At 39.9% G+C, this 21,961-nt stretch overlaps 1 protein-coding gene across 7 annotated transcripts in view; it reads left to right on the top strand.

Annotated features, from left to right (window-relative positions):
* The window catches only part of dock1 (dedicator of cytokinesis 1), a 190,657-nt gene that overhangs the window by 132,079 nt on the left and 36,617 nt on the right, over nucleotides 1-21,961 (top strand). For 4 of the 7 annotated variants that reach the window (XM_039787800.1, XM_039787798.1, XM_039787795.1 and 1 more), the window contains 8 exons: nucleotides 7,096-7,174; nucleotides 8,073-8,173; nucleotides 17,796-17,854; nucleotides 18,553-18,725; nucleotides 19,808-19,893; nucleotides 20,227-20,383; nucleotides 20,910-20,950; nucleotides 21,355-21,445. In XM_039787800.1, the coding sequence (XP_039643734.1) occupies nucleotides 7,096-7,174; nucleotides 8,073-8,173; nucleotides 17,796-17,854; nucleotides 18,553-18,725; nucleotides 19,808-19,893; nucleotides 20,227-20,383; nucleotides 20,910-20,950; nucleotides 21,355-21,445 (787 nt within the window). The remainder of the gene's footprint in view (nucleotides 1-7,095; nucleotides 7,175-8,072; nucleotides 8,174-17,795; nucleotides 17,855-18,552; nucleotides 18,726-19,807; nucleotides 19,894-20,226; nucleotides 20,384-20,909; nucleotides 20,951-21,354; nucleotides 21,446-21,961) is intronic. The other 3 variants (XM_039787801.1, XM_039787797.1, XM_039787796.1) reach the window with 1 other exon arrangement.

Below are 21,961 nucleotides of genomic sequence, written 5' to 3'. Positions count from 1 at the left end.
ACATCCAGTGTGATTTCTTTCAACATGGTTTTATCAAAGTCATTATCAAGAAGCAGCAGGGTGGCTTTTACTGTGTAGGGAAACTATACGTCAACTGGACCTACCACATTGGAACCCTGAGTGGAAGTATTCAGATTTTTAACTTAAGTAAAAGTAGCATTACCATTGTGCTTATTTACTTAACATACAAAGGTGCTTTTAGGAGTTTAATTTATAAGATATATTTTGCGTGTAAAGTAGCTAGTACAGTAACAATACAGTAGATGACAAATGACAGTTTTGAAGTAGAAGTATAAAAGAGGTTACCATGGAAATTAAGTACCTCAAATTTGTACAGTTCTTTACTTTTTTCACCTCTGTTTTGTAGATGACCCTGACTTTAAATTTGTTTTTGTGCTGGCAGTGAAATTACTGTTTTTCTGTATATGTGTATATAAGGATCACTTACACTTCATTGGACACCCAGTGAATATGCTATAGCTCATTTCTGTCTTTCCTCTCTGAACATAACGTTAACTGACATGTTTACTGTAACACGCGCTGAATGCTCCTTTCACTTTGACAACCTAATTACTTCTGTCTTTAGACCAACAGTGCGTCAAACCAAACCATTTCATGATTGCATTTCTGACGTTTTTAATTTCATGTGAAATTGTACAAGGTAACATAAAAACTTATTAACTGACTGATCCAAATTAAGTTTCTTTTTTTTCAAATATATATTTATTGATCAAACCTCAAAAAGCATTACAGGCGGTATCGGGGATGTCCAAGGGTAGCAGGTTTGACATTTTTCTTGCTTTTAAACACATAAATTCCCACCCGTTCCGCCATCTCCCTCTTAGTCTTCCCCTTTAACCAGATACTAAACATGCATCTTCCGATGAACTAGCTTCAAATTAACAGTTTCACTTTATGAAACATGGCCCTATGTTTCTTCTCAAAAGACTGTCAGTGTGAAAATGTTTCTCTAAATACCTTTTGTGCAAAAAAGTCTGAATGCTTTTATTCTTCACTCTCTAGTTACAGGCACATCGTTTGTATTAAAAGAAATAGTGAAAAAAGACAAAATAATAAAGGTTTAGACTGTTACATTCTGTTGTAATTGCTTCATGATTCATCTGATAACTTTGAAAATGCTTCATTATCTTATCCGTTGGCTCAACGTGAACTTCACTAACCCTCTGACTCCAGTGCATCAAGTTTTCCTGCTCACCTGGAGTTGTGTGAATCAGCCTGTGTTGCCTCATTAGTAATCTGTTCACCTCTTCACAGCCTGGATAAAAAAAAGCAGCCTTTTGTTGTCATTGTTACATCTCACATCTCTGTATTTATAGGCTGGCAGAAGCTAGCGCTCTTCAGCTCTGACTGGCAGCACGCTGCCTGGTGCTGCCAGGTCAAAGTGATTGTGGCTTTTTTCATAGCTTTCGCATGACAGAGGCCCTTACTGGCCTTTTGAGGTCAGTTAGAAATCACAGCTTTTCTACTGTCATTTTATACAGTCTCACATACACATTGTATGTGTCCCAACTCACAAACACACACATCTAGAGTAATGTTTTTCTACACAAAAATGCAACATCTTCTGAGTGCCTTCTGGGTCCGTAACTATAGAGAGAGATTAAGTTAATTTTGATTGACTTCATGTACCTAATAGTATTTGTGTAATACCTTGCTTGAAATAATTAGTAATAAGTATCAGTAGTTTAAACAATTCAAGTTAATACAGTTTGAAGATGGGTTTTTGCACAAACCACCATTCACCACTCCAGATGTATTAATTAAAGGTTTTCCGCTTTAAGTTATAAGACCCATTTTTTATCTGGTACAACGATTTTATTTTGGCACCATCATCCTAGCTAGATTTAAGAGCTCCTTATTGCTAAAAGTGGGTTACATGTTAAAGTGGAGTGAGGACGTGAGTTCTTTTCTCTCAGTAAGCAACTGCTGACAGCAGCACTGTCTCACCCTAGTGATATGTTTGAGTCATAAGAGCTTCCCTATGTTGGACTGCTCAGTATAAAGTCTTACAGCCTTGTTTACAGTATCTGCAATGCCATGATACACTTTATCAAGAGTCTGATATAATTGGGTTTAATATATGTTGACAGATAAATCGATCTAATATTAGTTCAGGTGAAAGAAAGATACTTAATTTAATAAATTGGTCTGATAATGAAGGTTTTTGACCTCGCCTTATCTTTGAGCACAGGCAGATATGCCAGCTATTATAGCAATAGTATGCAAAATAGATTGTGATCATTATCTGGGATGCTCTCTGAACTCAATTAGCAAGTATGATCTGCTGATAACGTTTCATTAGCATATATATGCTAGGTGTCTGTGGTGCACATTATCTGACAGAGCTCAAGTCTGTGTACCACAGCTGCAGGCAGGAAGTTAGTGTTTTTTTGTGCTGAAATACAGCGCACCCATCAATCAGCGGTAATGGGGGGATTTTTCTGACACTGACAGTTTGATGGAGCATATTTATCACAATGATGCCATATGTATACTGTATCAGAATTACTTTAATATTTAGGAGGTGTTGTACTGCTCTTGGACTGCCTAATTAAAAAGTTAAAGGATCTCCAACTTACGTTTTTGACTACTTAAGCAAAAATAGGGAAGCGTGTGATTTCTGGAGATGATTAGAGCCAACTTGATTTCCCTGCTGAACTTTAGATGGAAAAAAAACGAAAGCTGTAAGAGTGCAGGCTGATTTAAGGAATTACACATTGCTAGTGTGTCCCCAGAAATGGTTGATGTCTTAACTGAAGGCGTAAATCCGTCGGATAAGTCTTTGATTACATTTACAGTAGCAGCTGAAATTTCCCAGTCATTAGCATTTTGCTTGTAGTTGTAATTGAGTTATAAAGAACTGGTTTGTGATTGTCTCTCCCTCTGCATCTTATTTTCCTTTTGCAGCATAATGACCAGCCATCACAGATGTTGCAAGGCAGCCAAGCATCTTCCCCCTGGCATTTGGCTTTGTTAATAATGCAAGCTTAAAAGAGCAGCGGCACCACAGACCGTCTAACATGCAGTTATTATTCTCTATGCAGACCCGATTCTTACTTGTTTCGCTGTGTCTGTGCAAAGAATTTTCCCTGAAATCAATATGGCAATTAATTCTAGATTGTACAGTAATTACATCTTTTTATGAATAATTCATCTTGGACTAACTCAAATACAGACAGAGTAGAGCTTTTGTTAGAATATCACATTTATTTAAGGACCACAATTTTAAAGTTTTAGCCCACATGAAAAAAAATATATTCCAAAGTTCAAGAAAGTACCTCTGAATGCTTTTATCCTGTTATCCTGTTTGAAATGGCCTTTTTGGAGTGTCTTAGTCAGAGCCCACTGTAAGGGAGAGTATATTCTATTTTCATCCGCCTCATTAAGTTTTTCACTTTAATTAATGGCAGGATGTGCTCACAGAGGAACTGTCCTGTCTGTTCATTAAAGCCCATTATATGTCTGAGCTCAGGCAGACTGCTGGCTTCAAATATGCTTTTAGGTAATGGAGTTTACATTATCGTGTGAACGGCAACATGAGGGAGAGGCACTCATAAAACATGTTTATGGATACATGTCACTGAAGCGTAGAGATACTGCAGATCAGTCACGTATAGCGTACAGAAGATATCATCTGCCACCATCATTAACCAATTGTAGTGGAACCGTAAAGAAGTGCTACTGGAAAGACAGATCAAGCAGAAATGGTTGATTACAGCAGCATTTTTGCCTGTTGAGTAATGTTAAGCCAGAAGCTGTGAGTATTGATCTCACTCTTTTCCTTACTGTGTGCTACCTTGGTAATGTCTGTAGGATTGTAGAGCTATTTGTGATTGATTATAAATGAGTTCAGTTGAACCAATTTCACCCTTCACCTATAAACTAGCCTCTGTCAATGTTGAATTAGGCTAAAGGTCAGTGAAAACTATGGCCTTAGCCTACGATTAGTGATGTTTCATTACCATCTCTGATGATTTAGGTTTTGTAGGTCAGTAGTTGTGCCTTTTGTTGTCCCTTTAGATACAGCTTATAGATGAGGCCCAATCTTTTTGATTTTTCATTGATTTTTCACAGGAAAATACCTACAAACTTATTTTGACATGGATTTTTGTATTGTTGATTTCTGAAATCATATGAATTGTATTTCTTTATTTCATTTTATTGTGTATCTTAACAGGTCGATGCATAATATATATTTTTTAACCAAATATACAGTAGCTGAAAGCATGTTATCTGTGGTCTCTTAGCAGAGGCATCCAGTAATACACAGGTTGGCACGGTAAAAACTTAAATAGTAGCAGACAGTTGCTGTTAACTAACACAACATCATTAATACCAATTATGGTAATTTTGGTAATAATTTGATTGTAAAATCATTACCTAAAATACCAATTATTATCAGAAATAAAAACCACACTCTGAAACTAGCCTTCATAACATCTGCAGACTCAAGCATAATTTAAGCATAAAATTAAACCATTCTTAAGAATGAGAATTTCCACCAGTATTTAATGCAATCTCTGGCCAATGTAACTTAGCTCAGTGACTGCTGTTCTTATTCCATAGTCACTTGTCGTTTTATTATTCAAAACAAACAACAAATTCCCCCTTTTTTACTTAGCGGATGGAAACACATTTAAACATTAGTCCAGTGTTGAGCTTATCAACTATATTGACATGTTCACAGCTGCAGAAAATTGAGCGAGGTGTGCAGAGGGGGGAGCCTGTGCTTGTGCAGACAGGATGGTGGTAATGGGCTGTCTGAGTGCTTAGGAGATGGGGGGGGGTCTCCTACTCTGAGGCCAGAGAGCAAGAGAAATGGACATCTAATGACAGTTAACATTTCCAGCTAATGATTAAGGTGACTCTTAATAAGTATTACCCATCGGCCCGAGATAGCATTTAGTCAGCAAATAGCTTAAAAAAACACAGATCTGGGCGTAGCTCACCTGGTTGAGCACCCAGGTGATAGGGGCCCTTATTGCCTCGCAGCTGAAACCTAAAGTAAAGCCCGAGACACTCTAAGCCGATAATTGGCCATCGGACAGTCTGGCGAGGTCAGTGACTCGAGTCTGTTTGGTGTGTTCCGTTCCCTTGTCCGTCCGAGGGGCCGTCAGCCTTCATTTTGGCCGATTTGACATGTGTAATCGGCGGGGCGGGCACTGCCGGCATTCGGACTCAAATGACCCATCTGATTGGTAGAGTGCTAACCTGGAAGCGGGGAGCGGAATGAGAATCTTTTAAACTGACCTTTGTCGATCTGAAATGAAGACAGCTTCAGCAACTGCATGGCCACGTGGTCGACAACACAGATTAGTGCCGCCTGCTGTTATGGAGACGTATTTCGTCTCGTCGCTTTGGTGTGTTCCGAGGCACTTTTTGGACCAAATCGGGGAGACTGATCAGTCCAACTGCCTTTTCTGCCGAGGGTCGGCCGTCTGGTCTGTGTGTCTGGGCCTTTAGAGACTCCAAGATGATGTGTGAGCATTTTGAGGCCCAGTTGAAATAAGGGTTTACCTTGGATCATGACAAAGGGAGGATGGCTCTCTTGGAACTGGCTGTGCAGCAGATGTCTGCTCACCTACCAGTGTTAGTTGCATGAGCGCTATATCTTTTTGCCGCTTTATTGTCCTCTCATGAAACCCTGATGGAATCCACCTTAGTGACATAACAATTCTCCTTGCCATTTTTTTTCATCACACATTCTGATGTACCTTTACAAGCTCCCTCTGGAAATCATTTGTTGCCGTATTGATAAGCAGTTGTGTGGAAAATGCTCACCCCAACTGAAGTAGGAACTAAGACTGAGAAACCACAAGAACCTGGAGGGTTCCTTCAATAAAGTAAGCCAGGTTATTGAATATGCTGTGCTAGACGACATTTTTTCTCTTGCACTCATGATAAGGCTTTTTCCCCCCTCTGGATAATTCTTAGAGATTAGTACACACAATGTTGTATGGCTGGTTCCGCCAGGGAATGAAGTTAAATAGCGGATGGGCCTCTGACTCTGTAAGTAGCAATCATAATTCCCCCGTAAAAGCTTCATGCCACTTAAGTTATTAACATTTAATTCTGCAACATCAGAGTGGATTAACCCATCAGACAGCGTTCTCATTAAGATCTACTCATCAAATCTTTTTCGGGAGTGCCTCGAGCCCCTTCTGTACCTTAGTCTGCCAAAGAGAAAGATTGAACCTGTGTTTCACCTCTGTTCTCTCAGCGCTATATTTTTCACAAGGACAAACATTCTCTTTAAAACTACTGTTCAGTCTACCAATTAATGAGTTAATTTTGGCTGATTCTGAAGTATACAATGTAAATCCAGGGCCAACGTTTAGGCCCAGTGCAGGAAGTAGCGCCATTTATTCAGTGCCGTAGATGAGTGTGCAATGTGCTCAGCTTTTGACATAAAATATCAGGGTTCTCATCCAAAATCATAATCTTTCCCCGACCTTAAACAAGTAGTTTTTGTTGCCTACCTCTAGCCATAAAACATTTGTTTCTCTATGTATTTTTGTTCAGGGCATAGTCTTCCACGGTGCTAAGGAATTATACATGAACAAAACAAAACTCAGTGAAAGACAGAATGCATGAATGCAATAATAATATTGAACTTTTTTAATATAATTTTTGTCAGTAAACACATTATTGTCTGTGTAGTGGACTTTAAGTTTATCATCTGCTTTATCGCTTTTGTAACTATAATACGTGTACATTTGAGTGCATATACTATACAAGAATATGGAGGTCATTGTATATTGCGTTTAGCATTTTCTAAACATGGCACATATGTGTGCATTTCCTGCAGGTTGTTACATGACATTTTGTTATGAGTTTAGGTGTTGTGTACATTGATTTGCAGTTTGCATGGGGTGTGAATATGAATATCTGGAGGCTAGTTGATCAACAAGCAGTGGTTTCAGTAGGGAATGCACAGAGTTGTCTGAAAGTGACCTTTAAGCCAATGTAAATAGATACTATAGAATGTGCAATATCCGTATTATAAATGTCGAAAGAAAACTTATTTCGTTAGTAAGAAGACTAGATCCAAACACTTTCCTCTTATCTTTCCAGAGTGTTCCTGCGGGCCATTAATCAGTATGCAGCAGTGTTGAACAAGAAATTTCTGGATCAAACAAACTTTGAGCTACAGGTAAGAGCCGAACCCCCCCCCACCCCCCCTTCTAAAGACGATTTTCTTTGTCGTTTTAAGTACTATTAACAGCAGCTTTGGAAATGTTTTGGATGGCATTTTTTAAGTCGTCATTTTACTGCAGTGTCACACAGAGGCTGTTTTAATGTTCCAGATGCAGCATTATTGGACCTTCTGAATAGAGGAGAGAGAAAAAAAAACATCAGAATTCAGTAGACATAAAAATTGTGGAGTTGGAACATCAATTACTGTGTAATGGCTGGCAATTTGATGTCTATGTGAATATTTTATCTGCTCCCCCTAGAATAAAGCAACATTTTCTGCTTGTTTTTAAAATGTCTGACCAATTGAATTAAGTAAATTCTCTCACCTACTAAACTGCTGAGCTTTTAAAGCCTTGGATTTTGATTTTTTTAACATTGTTTTAGTGTGACTTATAGCTCTCTTTGTGTAATGAATAAAGTGTTGGGTTTTCTTTACTTTAAACTACAGCTCAGTGGTGTAAAGATAATATATCTGGATAGAATCACATACAGTATTATCTTTTACAGCCATCGTCATGTATTTTGGCTCCTGGATAGTCCCATAAGGAAGTGTGCCACTGAGGACACTTATTTCTTATGCATGAATGGACTATTTGCATTGAAAAAAGGTGGCTGAAGTAGCACTCCTTTTAGCTGCTGTCATTGTCTGATTGAGAGTGCGCTCTGGAGACCAGTGTCCTAAATCCCCAACCACTGGGACAAGTACACCCATCGCATCTAAACCTTTTGATTTAATGAAACATAGTGTGCGGTGGTCTTGAATGATGTTGTTGTAAAACTGCTTTTTAAATGCAAGTTAAATACACTTTTATTCTTTTAACATCACACTCTCTGTCTGTCTTTATGTGGGTCAGCTGTGGAACAACTACTTTCACCTGGCTGTAGCCTTCCTCACCCAGGAGTCTCTGCAGCTGGAGAACTTCTCAAGTGACAAAAGAGCCAAGATCTTCCAGAAGTGAGTATGAGCGCTCTCTCAATCCACAGGGCCTACTCGTTGCACATCAACACAGCCCAGGGGCTCTCCGCAGCATGAGCAGGCTTTATATAATTCATCACACGGAGGCTCACAGGGATACCCAACACACTACGGCTCCATTGGAGGCTGCTCTAGTTGTTCGCCCTTCTGAACAAAGCAGCTAAGCCTCATAGGTTATGGAGAGCACATCTTGTACTCAAATCCCAGGTGTTAGTCAAAGTTGGGAATCCCTTCTGGAAATGTAGGATACAGGTCTTTAGTTCCTCCTCAAAACATCACCTTCCTGCTTCGTTTCCTTGTTATTCTCTCAGCAGATAAAAGGGAGAATATTTGATATTACAGTTTTTAAATGGCTGAAGGTTTAAATCCACAAAGTTTAGACATGTACCGTTCATCCACTGCCCGTGTCTACATTAGTATTTCTCATAGAGTCTGGTAATGCAGCTAAATGTGTAAATGCTTTCTGGGCAGACATGGAGCATATTGGCTCTCATCTTCATTTGGAGGAGCTTTTGTCACTAAAGCATTCATCACACTGGCCCCTGCCAGACAGCAAGACTCCTCGTTGGTCAGTGCTTTATTATCGGACCTGATAAGCTCCCACACAAACAGCCAAACACAGCAAACAAGACGTTCCCAGCCACCCCCATGCTGCCTTTCTCGACTTGTCAGCCTTCCCCCGAAAGAAACAGCTATTTGATTTGGATACACAAGAACTGCCATTCTTGGCGTAAGCACAGAAAAAGGGCTAAACTCTGCCATTCTATTTCCAGACTGTTTATTTGACATTCCCAAATGTGTCATTCAAATACAACCAGGTAGCTTCCAGAGCAACCCAAGAGGATATACTGTACAGGGTTTGCCAATTTCTCTTTCACCCACTCTTTCTACCTCTACCCACCCACTCTCCTTCTCAGTGCCTGTGTCTGTCTCCTCCACCTACAACTCACCTTCTCTGTCTTACCTCTCCATCTCTGCATTTCGTTTCCCTGTGTGCTGGCGCATGAACTGTCAGTCCTGCCTGCAATACCAATTATTGTGCCTTGCTTGGGAGCAGAGAACAGAGGGGTGAAATCAGAGTTGTGTCGAGCGTGGCTCTTTAGCATCAGCTTTTCTCCTGCGCCACACAGTTTCCCCAGTGTTGTTCTGGTCCATTATTGGTGTGATCCTCATTTCCTTTTCACATTCAGATCAGCATACTGACAACAGGCTAATGCACTGCATTGCCTGAATAGGATGATAAATGCATCTGTGTGTAGCCATGCGTTTCCAGACCTCAAAAAACAACTTTGATGAAAACAATGAATGAATGAATGAATGAATGAATGAATTAATTAATTAATTATTGCTTTATTTCGAACATTTTAAAATAATAAAAACAAACAAACAAAATATTAATTTAACATGTCCGAAAAGGAATAGGAAGAAGCAAAAGCTTATTTAATCCTACTCCCTTTTCCACTACTATATAATAATCATCGTGAATAGGTAAATGTTTACATCATAAAGTATTTATATCATATTTAACACGTTCTTTACAATTTCCTTTAAGTATATTTACACACGACAACGTAAAGACATTTTTCTTATGTATATATTGACCATAAAAAATTTATAAATGTAAGTAACCAAATAAATCAATCTGATCAAAATCCTTCCTCCTCCCTGTATTTTGTGAAAAACATATTTTTGTACCGTTTTTTTAAACTGGGTCATACTTGGACATTGCTTTAACGATGTACTCAGTCCGTTCCACAATTTCACTCCACGTATAGAAATACAAAAAGTCATTAACGTTGTACGAATACAAAGACGTTTCAAAAAGAACTCTCCCCTCAAATGATATCCCCCATCTACATTAAAGTGATGGTTCGGAGTAATTTCACCCTAGGTCTTTGCCCCCATGACCTCGGAAGCCAAACACCTTTTACCTGTGTTAACGTTCGGAGTTAGCGTAGCGTTATCAGCTGAAAGCTTGTTACTGGACTCATCGCTACGTTTGTACCTCATTTGACACGTTCTCGAATGATACCAACGTCTACACAAATTATATATATAGTTATGCACTCATAAACGATGGATTGAAAGTTAGTACACCAGAAGTGTATAAATAACACTTGCCCGCTTGCTTCCGTTCTGTTGTTGTTGTTGTTAAAGATTAACGAAAACCACAGGAAGAGATGCAACAAAAATATTTATAAGTGCGCGTCAAACTAGCAGGAGTCATTTAATAATTGGGGTAAGTTTGGAGACATTACCTTATTTAATCATTAAATTAATAAATATTTTTTGTATCTCTTCGGGTAGTAATTTGTAGACGGCCCTAAGCACTCGCCTAACTGCAGGTAGCAGCAGCAGCAACAGAGAGCGAAAGAGCAGGCAAATGTTCATAAACTTCTGGTGTACTTACAAACTTTCCAATCCATCGCTTTTATGAGTGCATAACCTATATATACTAGTGTAGACGCTTGCATGCTTCTCAGCATTATTAGTGGGCCATTTATGAGATACAAACGTGGTCCATTAGCCTCTGCGCTTAAGGTATTCAGCTGATAACGCTTACTCTACGCTTAACTCTCCCAATGTTAGACCCAGGTGAAAAAGCTTCTGGGGGGGTGTTTGGCTCGAGGTCATGGTGCAAAGGACCCTAGGGTGAAATTACTCCGAACCATCACTTTAAGAAATATTTTTTTTAATATTGCCAGGGAGTATGTTTTTTATTTCTTTTAACATTATTTGTGCCGTTTGGAAATGAACCAGATCATTGAATTTCAGTGTTTTTAATTTTAGGAATAATGAGTTTGTATGTTCTCTGTACCCAGTATTATTATTATTATTATTATTATTATTATTATTATTATTATTATCCGTATTGCTCTTTTTTGCAATATCAATAGTGATGATAGTATTGCCCCAAACCTCTGCACAGTATTTTAGATATGGTAATACGAGTGAACAGTAAAGAATGTGCAGTGATTTGTGGTCCAGAATGTGTTTTGCCTTATTGAGCACGGAAATGCTTCTTGAAAGTTTGTTGTGTACATCTTTTATGTGAGATTTCCAGCTTATTTTGTCATCTATTATTACACCAAAAAACTTATTTTCATTTACTATTTCGATGTCCACACCGTCCACCTGTAGGCTATCTGTACCTGAGTACTCTTTTTACAATTACCAAATAACATGATTTTAGTTTTACTTAAAGGAGAATTACGGCCAATTTTTACGTTAATCTTGATTGCTATAAATATGCGAGTACAGTTGATAGAAAAAAAAAAGGAGCCGAATCGGTGGGGTCAACACGGAGTAGCTGCGGCTACGTCTACGAGGTTCCACTGAGCTAAAACGGCAGTTCTCAGGGCAAGTTTTAGAGTGCCTTTGTGCCTCTTAACAGACACAAAATGCAATTAAAATGTCTGTGCAACATGAACAGGGCCTGTACGTGACAACAAGATGCATTTTCAACTCAGACATTGTTTAAATTCACCTACCCTCTCTCTATCCTGCCGGTAGCTAGCTCGCCCTGCTAGCAGTTAGCTGCTAGCTGCCGTCCGCGATAGGTTTGTTCAGCCAGGCTTATTCTGTGATAATCATCACGCAACAGTTCCGTGTGGATTTGTAGCTCATGCATTTTTTGTGTGATCAAACTGGTGTTGGTGAGTAGGAGGCTTGGCATTGTCAATCTGTGTGGTAGTTCCCTTAGCTGCGCCAACAGGCCCTACCGGGATCCTTGCTTCTGTCGCCTCCCGCTCCGAAAACAATCCAGTGAGCGCACGGTGGTCTGGCTATGTCCTCCAGAGGACAGGTCATGCCTTCGCGACGAAAACTTGTAGTGGTTATGACCATATCAGTGACTATGTAACTACATGGAACGCCGATTCGGCTCGTTTTTTTCTTCTTCTATTGACTGTACTCGCGTATTTATTGCGATCAAGATTAACGTAAAAATTGGCCGGAATTCTCCTTTAAGTTTAATGATAGTTTGTCATAACCACCTTTTATAATGTGCACATTTCTAAAGTAATAATATCCAGTAGTTACTTTAAATTGTTAACAATGTTAACAGATACAAATCAACCACAAAAATAAGGTCAACGTTTTGAAACCAGAGTTTTCCTTTATCCGTTCATGTAGAAGGGCTCTGGCCAATGATAGTGGAAATACAGCCACACACACACACACACACACACACACATGTAGAGAGCTGGATAAATGAGCATGCATCATGATATGCGCAAATGAGTGATGAGAAGGGGGGGGAAGTGTCATATTGTCAAGTTTTGTGAAAATCTCACACTTGCTTTGCTTCAGGCTTTGATCTATCCATCTGTTCATACAGGCCACTGCTTGTCAATCACTTGTGTGTGCTTTTTCGCTCTTGCTCTATCTGCCACCCTGTCTGTGTTTTTTTTTCCCATCTCTTTTGTTTCCATCACCTCATACCACCACATCCGTTTCCTCCTTCCTCCTCACTCTTGCTCTTTGCCCTCTTACCCAGTGGCATTACATAGCACAAGCTGCTGAGAGCCCCAGATCCACTCACTGTTCACCGCTGTCCCTCTATTCTCCCTCTGTTGTTCTTAGTCAACCTCTCCGAGAGCTTTCCGCCCCGTAGCTGACAGGTATGTGTTGTAGGTCCTGACAGCCGACAGTCATAGCTGCCTGTCTCACTGCCTACAGGAGTGTGACAGAACAGCACCCTGCATCTGCCTCAGCTCAGATGAGGACATGATGCCTCCTGCACAGTCATCTGCACTCCCATATGTAGAGACACAAAGCCGCATGCTTCCAATGACACACATGCATGCTCTCACGTAGCACATTAAAGTGAGGATTAGAGGCAAAAACAGTCAAAGATGTAATACATAATGCATGCAGCTTTACAGTAATTTATAGAGGCAGGCGTCTTTTTATACTTTATCATCTTGCCAATACTCTGCTTAAAGATCAATCCTTGGACAGCACTCCTCCCTTTGACAGCTAAATTTGGTAAAGTGTTTTGACTACAAAGAGGTGATGCAGCTTCTTCGTTAAGGATTCTTCCAATGCTCTTCTCCTCTCAGTCAAAATACATTAGTGTGTCTTTGTACAATATTGGCAAACCAATCAATTGGGTTTCAGAATTCCATCAGGGCTCAAAGGTGCTCTGACATGTTACATTGTGTGAAAGAGGCTTTGAATGTATATTAATTAGAGGTCTGGAGAGGTGTCACGCTTACACTTTAAATTCTCATCTTTTTACATCTCTGCAATGTCATGCCAAGGTGTCATGCCATCAGTGGGCTAGGAAGAGGAGACAGAGGTGCCACTATGCTTCCATCAGTCACTCAGTGTGATAGTCTGACGTCAGACAGGCCTGATTCTTGGCGTAGGCAAACAATGCAGTCGCCTGCAGCACCACCAGCTGGACAGGACATGAGTCTGGAGGGAGAAAAAGTTATTAATGCCTCTGACACCACATCTAACTTTAAATGCCTCTCAAAGTGGTGTCAGATATTTGATTTATTGTGTTGCAGATGCATTGCAGTTAGTTTTGCATACCTTAGATTTAAATCAGTAAAATCAGCAGTACATCTATACAATCTCACACACTTGCTAGTATTTTCAAAATACAACATTCTCTAGGAGGATAGCTAGCTTTTGTACTAGTCTATATCCACGACGTTCCACTTTGGAGATTGCTCCGTTGCTGACAGAAATTCCGCCGGATTCAAATGTCCTTCCAAAATGTTACCTTCCGCTTTCTTTGTGTTGGAATGTCCAGAAGATTTATGAGGACTATTATGGTTAACTGCTCCTCATATCGCTGCAGAGTAAATCCAGACAGACAACTAGCTAGACTATCTGTCCAATCTGAGTTTTCTGTTGCACGACTAAAACATCATTTGAACGTACACGTTCCACCAAAACACGTTCCTTCCCGAGGCTATTTTGCAGCGTCACCTTGGCTCTGCCCGGTGCTTGTCGCCGCCCATGACAATTGTGATTGGTTTAAAGAAATGTCAAATGCCAGACCCTCCTCAGCAGCGCTGTGGAGGAACGTCTGGCAAAGCTAGACTAGCTTTTGTACAAGGTTGTGAGGTAGTTTTAACCAAATAAAAACAACCAGTTTTCCACATTACCAAGCCTTATAAGGTGGCACTCTTTGACATTTTAATCTCAATTAATGTTTAAACATATTATAGAACAGTAGCAGTTACTGTAGGATAGATTTATCCATCAACTTTGCACACAACTTCTATTCAGCTGTCTGATCAGCCACGCGACCTCACGTTTTGGTTAAAGGGCAGAGAGTGTGACAGTTCAGCACTACTTCAAAACAGAACCACAATATTGTGGTTCAGTGCAGTAATTCCCCATGGTGGGCCAGCAGTGAAAATACATTTGATTACTTCTCAGCATGCAATGGTGCTGCTAAAGCATGCTACACCAGACCAGTGGAAATACCAGAGTAAAACAGTCAGAAATGGCTCTCTCAGGACTGTTATCTGTGTGTCTTCTATGTTCTTGATCTTAAAACAATTTCAGGCTGATAAATTCTTATCCATTGTCCAATTGGTTTTCAAAGAACGAACTTCGTGTGATTGTTTTCACAGAACTGGTCTCACTTTCTGCCTCTCTGCCTACTGTTTCCACTGTTAGTCTCTCTATCATTCACACTGTCTGTCTTTCTTTCTTTCTCTGTCCTTTCCACTCACTATTTGTCCTTTCTTTGAACTGGGCCTGTGTGACAGGCACGAAGACAGGCTCCAAGCTGCTGTGGAGATTGGTTCATGACCTAGACATGGAAGAGCTGATCAGCTTATAAACCCTAATTTGCAAAAAGCTAGACAAAATGTTGGGAGCGATCCTTCCAGCTTCTTTTGCAAATCTTTGTTTTATATAAGGGCTCTTGACACCTCTCAAAGAACTAACCAACAAAGACTGTCTGATCAATAGTCCAGTCATTTTAAGCCAAAATGGGGGTCAACCTAGAACAAATTGCAACAGAAGCAAACTCAACTGATTTTGTATCCTCAATATGTCCCTAGTAAGGAAAAAAAAGAGCCTTGAGGAATCCCATTAGGGGAAAGTTTTGAAAAAGACCCAAATATAGCCTATTCATACGCCTATTCATTCTTTTTCTTTGTTTTTCCTATTCTCACGTGAATAGGGAAAAAATTTTAACCTTTAGATATCACCATGAAAATTACTGAGTTGATTACGTACATACACGACAAACAAAATGTATGAAATGTATTACAAGTTTTTTTAAATTGATTGTTAACATGGGCAAACGGTGCATAATCTAATTACGTACTGTATGTGCTAATTTGCATAAATACCACAACAGATCTAAACATTGGGTATAGCCAGGTGAAATGTCTTGTTGAATCTTGTTGACATATAACAGTGGAACCCATTTAGGCTACCCATGAGCATTAATACATAGAGGCGGGAAGAAGTACTTTAAACCAGCCTTTATTAATTATTATTGCAGAGATGGGGTTTGGGGCTGGGTCCGTGGGACTGTTTCTGGGGGATGAGTCTGAGGGAAGAACAGGAGACAAGGGAAAGGAGAATATAGGAGACAAAAGGTAGGTCCTGTTCTTATAATAGGCTATATTTGGGTCTTTTTCGAAACTTTCCCCTAATGGGATTCTTTGGGGCTTTGTTTTCCTTACTCGGGACATATTGAGGATACAAAAAGGGTTGAGTTTGTTTCTGTTGCAATTTGTTCTACCTTTTTTCATAAAATGACTGGGCTACAATAGGGTTGGGCATCATTGTGATTTGAACAATTCTGATTCCAATTCAGATTCTTTCTTTTGATTCCAGTTCTTATCGATTTTCGATTCTGATTCCTTGAGGGGTGGAGTTGAAACGGGTCACATGCTTATTTCACAGATAGAACGTTTTTATTTTTATTCAGTGATAATATATAGTTTAACTGGGTTTTTTCAGCCACACTTTAGAGCGCCCCTTACTGTGCTCCATGGCTGCAACACAAGCATCTGGCCGCTACGGAAACCAAAACTTGTGCATGTTAAATTTGAAAATGATGATCGGATTGGAAACCAAATTTTCCAAACGATTCCAAAAAAAGAAAGGATTCCATTGGAATTTTTGAAGCGATTCCGAGTTAGAACCGGTTCTCGATGCCCAATCCTACTGATCAAACAGTTTGCCTCGTGTCTTCTGTCCTCTGTCTAATACATACACACATACACACAGAGCAGAAGACAGACCACAGCTGACAGCCGGCATGTGTGTATATTGCGAACTTGCATGAGTGGAAATAATTAATTTGAATGTGCATTTGTAACCGTTGTAGAACATCACCAAAAGACAAATCAAACTAACTTACCATGGCCAGAGGCCCGTTTCAGAAAGCAGGTTTAGTGAAAACTCTGAGTTTGTTAACGCTGAGATGAGGAAAACTCTGGGTTTTCTGTTTCAGAAAGGGAGGTTAATCAAACCAGAGAGAGAGAGAGAGAGAGAGAGAGAGAGAGAGAGAGAGAGAGAGAGAGAGAGAGAGAGAGGTTACTCCAGCCCATTTCAGAAAGAGAGGTAACTTAACCTCAGAGTCAGTTACTATGGTAACTGAGCCTGTGAACCTAACCAGGTCGGGAGCAGGTTTTCTTCAATAAACCTCGAGTTTCTCTCCGTCTCCTCCCTCTGACACAGCGCTCTTTCATTTCCTCATCCATTCATTCAGTCTGTATCAGGCGCATGTTCGTGCGGTTTGTTATCTGCATGAATAAAAAACCAGGGTTGGTTTATTAACTGTGTTAGGCAGACTATAAAACTTTTTTTTTTCTCAAACATGGCCTGTCCTTTTGTCGACGATCCCGTGGATATAGAAGCTGTATTACTTTGCAGGAAGTTAATCATACGTCGGCAGATGATATTGAGGCCCTGACTATAGATATATTTTTATTTCCAGAAAACTAACCTATTTGAGCGGTATCGTTTTTCTTCACAGTCCATCAAATATGTACATAACCTCATCCGTCCTCATATCCACCAGTTTTCACCAGTAATATTATACTTGTGATTAAATATGAAATTAATACACTATATTGGAATTTAAGCATTGACTCGAGCAGCAATTTTCTCCCAAGCCAATTCTCGCTCACAGCCGTGTTGTTTTTTTTTTGTTTTGTTTTTTTTTACGAAATATATGTTCAAACTCGCTGTATGTGCGCATGAGTATTTCCAGTTCCAGAGGGGTAAAGTACGCCGACCAATTCTTTTGTGGTTGTTGCCATGGTGAATCATAGTATCATGGCTCCATTCATGCTGCTTTTTGTAGTGGTGGTGCACGAGCCTTACTCGGAGTGAACCTACTCTGAGTTAATTGAACTACCTCATATCAGCAAATGCATATTTGTATTGCATTCATTTTACACATGAGCCTTTCTTTAAATCAGTTGAGCCCAAGTCCTTTTATCTTCCATGCTATGATTTGATTCAAAGTTTAATGTATCTTTATTATCTCCGGAGGGCAATTTGGTTTACAGCTGGCAGAAGGCTACATAGACAACAAGCACACCAAAAAAACACTACAAAATAAATTGACGACGCTTGTGTAACATTTTATCCTGTTTTTGTGTTTCAGGTACCAGGACATGAGAAGACAAATTGGCTTTGAAATCAGGGACATGTGGTACAATCTAGGTAATTAACCAACTCCTTGTGTCAATATTGTTCAGTTTCACTTAGAGGCAAAGACATTTTTCTTTTTCCCCCCGAATGAATTCACCATTAAAGATCAATCAAACTCTGCAGTAGAATGTCGGCAATTGACACATTTTTTTCACTATTCATGTTTAGGATTATCTGCCAACTAAGTACTCTCAGTCATTATAAGTCAACTCAGCAGAGAACAGCAGCTAAATATAGACAATCATGTGTTAATTAGCTTTGTGTTGTGTGATGAGAGAGACTCAGCAGTAAATTATCAAAGGGATGAAATTGTGGAAGGGGATTGTGGTGTTAGATTTGGGCACCTGTGCCTGCCTTAAAGGCTTCTCATTGTAACCTACACCATCTGATCCCTTAATTAGAGCTTTCCACCAGATTAGGTGGACTCATTCACAGGGTTTTTAATGAGCATCTTTTTAATTTTTTACCTGAAGTTATTTACCGCATGATTGTCATGGAAAATTCTGCTGAGAGACTTGATAAACAAGGAAGCCAAATGTTGTGTTTGATTGGAACAGCTAATTTTAAATCTGTAGCACAGGATTATTCATGCCCCGTTAGGATCAACATGTTGTGCTTGAAACTGACTGAAATGATGAAATGAAAAGTCTACAAATGAGTTGTGAGGTATACTGGGTATTTATATGTAAATGTACTTTTTCCTCTCCAAGGGCCCCACAAGATAAAATTTATTCCGGAGATGGTGGGTCCTATCCTGGAGATGACACTAGTTCCTGAGATCGAGTTGCGAAAGGCCACCATCCCCATCTTCTTTGACATGATGCAGTGCGAGTTCCACTTCACATGCAGTTTCCAGCGGGTGCGTCCTCTGAAACATGACAAAGTAAAAGGACTGCAAATGACTTCATGAAAAGTAGTTGATGTTGGTGTGGGAATCTGGGTAGGACTAAACAGACTAAAAACAAACAAAATAGTTTCATAGCCACAAGCTTATTTGTAATTCTGCAAATCTCATTTTGTTGTGCTCTGATTATCAACAGCCATGGTAAGTGAATCTTAAAGTTATGCCCCGTTACAGTGCAAAATTAAGCCTTTCTGCACCAGGAAATCCGTTTGGCTACAGCTGTTCAGCCACAAGATGTCTCAGGCTGTATTCAGCTTAGTGATGTTTATGTGGGTGCCCAGATATTGTACTTGTATTAAATTGTAAAGCAGCTTTACAATGATTACAGCCTTGTAGTCCTGTGTAAGACAGTTGTAGTTTACCAACATTCCTCTCTCAAGGGAGGGGAGCACTGCTAATATTAAGTCAACGCGTCACTCAGGATCTTGCTCATTGGAGGTGAATGCAACTTTTCATCCTTTCCCTTGAGTGAAATGTGATCAATTTCACATTGGCCTGACCCCTTTTTTATGCTGTAAGCCAGTAATATTCCCTTTACTGGGTCTTTTTCCTGTGTATGTGTGTTGTAAATCCTTGGCTTAACAGAGAGCAGCATTTATATCTTTTCTTACTTGGCTGCACTCTCCTCTCTTCTGTATTTTTGCCTGGCTAACACACGAGCAAATAAAGACGTGAGCAAAAATGTGTTTGGTTCAGCACAATAAAACCAGTTTTTTTATACAGCTGCTACATACAAATATCAGAGAAATAAGGTCCATGCATCACTGTTGGAAGCCACAGCAAAAACCGAGCAGACGTAAAGCAGATGTGTCTCATGATGCAGCCTTGTTCTGTGTTCTAACTAAATGTATACAGATAATAATAGGATAAGAGAATAATGAACAGAAAATACCAGCTCACAACCAGCTGGGCTGCAGGAAAGGGAAGATTAAAGTCGAAGCACAGATCCCCTCAGCTAAGCCTCGATGCAGAGAGAGAGCGAGAGTGAGATAGGGACATGGCGTTAATGAATTGAAAAATTAGCTACACTGATTATTTATGCCTGCTTTGTCTAATTGCAGTTTGAGAACGAGATCATCACCAAGCTGGATCACGAGGTGGAGGGGGGCCGCGGAGACGAGCAGTACAAAGTTCTCTTTCAGAAAATGTAAGTGCTGTTTAATGGGCAGGATTACGCGTGAGCCTCTCACAAGTTAGGTAATTGCAACATGGCACTCCTCAAAATAATCAGTGGGCTGATGATCACACGACTTTCACAGTTTGCCACTGTGATATATGCTTTCAGCGCAGTTGGATGCTAATTCTGCTTTAATGGGCAAAAAAAGGATTGATCCCTCTAATCCTTAGTGGCAAATGTCTGACATTTTAAACTGTCGAAGAGTCTCTTAAATTCGCTTCACATTTGTTTTCCTCTCTTCCCTTGGCTTCTCTTCCTCCACATCCACAACACCCCCCTCGGGTCCACACAAACGCACACCAGTTTACTGGAGCACTGCAGGAAGCACAAGTACTTGGCTAAGACGGGCGAGAACTTCGTTACTCTGGTGGTTCGTCTGCTGGAGAGGTTGCTGGACTACAGGACCATCATGCACGACGAGAACAAAGAAAACCGCATGAGCTGCACTGTCAACGTGCTCGTAAGATTGTTTCTTTTTCTCAGCAGCTCATCTGAATCACCTCTCTGTGAAGTGACATTTTATCTTACACTGAAATGTCAGTTTTGTCTCACATGACGACTGGCATTGACAAGTCTACAGGCCTATGGCCCATATTCAGCATTTATCTAAGCCATGTTCTCTCAGTGCTGTACCAGGTTGTGTAAAATGTAAGTTTTATTTTTAGCCAGGGGAGCAGTGTGACTGACTGCATCCCACTGTGATTCTGATGTCAACCAAACTTACTTTTCTTACGTCTTCCTGCTGCAAACCAGGAGGTTGTTATTCATCCATATTTTAGAAAATGAAGTTGTCACACTGCCAAAATAAAAATATTGTTCTTTTAAAATGATTAAAAAATGATCTACTGTCGAGTGATTTCTAGAGTTATGCAATGTAAGCATGCTACACTTCACCTTTTGTAAACAGTACAATGACATTGTTGTCACTGGAAGACTATGAACCATTTTGAATCCATTTTAATGATCTGTCTCTTTCCTTCCTGTAGAACTTTTACAAGGAGATAGACAGAGAGGAGATGTACATCAGGTAAGTCATATGAAGCCTTGTGTCTGTTAAACATGTTCAGATTTCTGGATATTCAAACCTTTTAAGGCATTTTACATGCACCACTATGGTACTTCAGAATACAGTACATTAGGAGCCTCTGTGCTAAATTACATTTTTACCTGCCAAAGACTTATTGCTTTACATTTTAACCCTTTTCTTCCCAGCTATATTCATGGATCCAGAATAAAATATTTGATTTTGTTCAAATACATTTCCATTTCCACAATCTCACCAGTCAGTTTTCTGTCTGTCTGTCAAGCTTTATTTGAGGTGAAAGAGGCGGTCCAAGCGCATTAGTCTGGCGGAGTTAACTTTCTGTCTGTTGTTAATGTATGAGAAGCCCAGCCAGACATGACCCATAAATCATTGCTTTTTCCTGCCAGGTACCTGTACAAGCTGTGTGACCTCCACAAAGAATGTGACAACTACACAGAGGCTGCCTACACTCTGCTGCTGCACGCCAAACTGCTCAAGGTGCACAGACACAATATCAACAGCAAATAAATGTAGAAGCATACTCGCTCTCATGAATACTTCAAACCAAACCTAAATACACTGTTAAGCCATTGTCAGGGAGATGGCATTTAACCTCAGGTATTAAACAAGTGTATATCTGTGAATTTGAATGTGTATAGGATTTAGAGAGATAAGGCCGCATCCCTTTAATCCCACCATGGCATGAGATGGCTGCTAACAGGGCAGACTTGCTGAGCAGCATCTTTTTCACCTTGCATAGTCGATGCAAATCACTGGTAGTATCTGATCTTTTCTTAAAAAAAAGAGGAGAGGATAAAGCAGCAGCAGCAGCAGCCACCTGAGGTGCTTCAAGATAAAGGTGTACTTTTACTGTCCTCTTTGTCAGCTGGAAGCGAAGAATCCTCTACCATAAATCACACAGTTCAGTGCAAAGGCGCCTCTGGTTTAAAGTGGAAAAGGCAGCAAGTTTCTACCACACTTTTAGTGCAATATCTTAAATTCGTTACATAAATA

Source organism: Perca fluviatilis, chromosome 21 (genome assembly GCF_010015445.1).
Source record: "Perca fluviatilis chromosome 21, GENO_Pfluv_1.0, whole genome shotgun sequence".
Taxonomy (NCBI): Eukaryota; Metazoa; Chordata; class Actinopteri; order Perciformes; family Percidae; genus Perca; species Perca fluviatilis.
The sequence above is the reverse complement of the archived record's forward strand: the minus strand, read 5'-3'. Positions and strand labels throughout refer to the sequence as shown.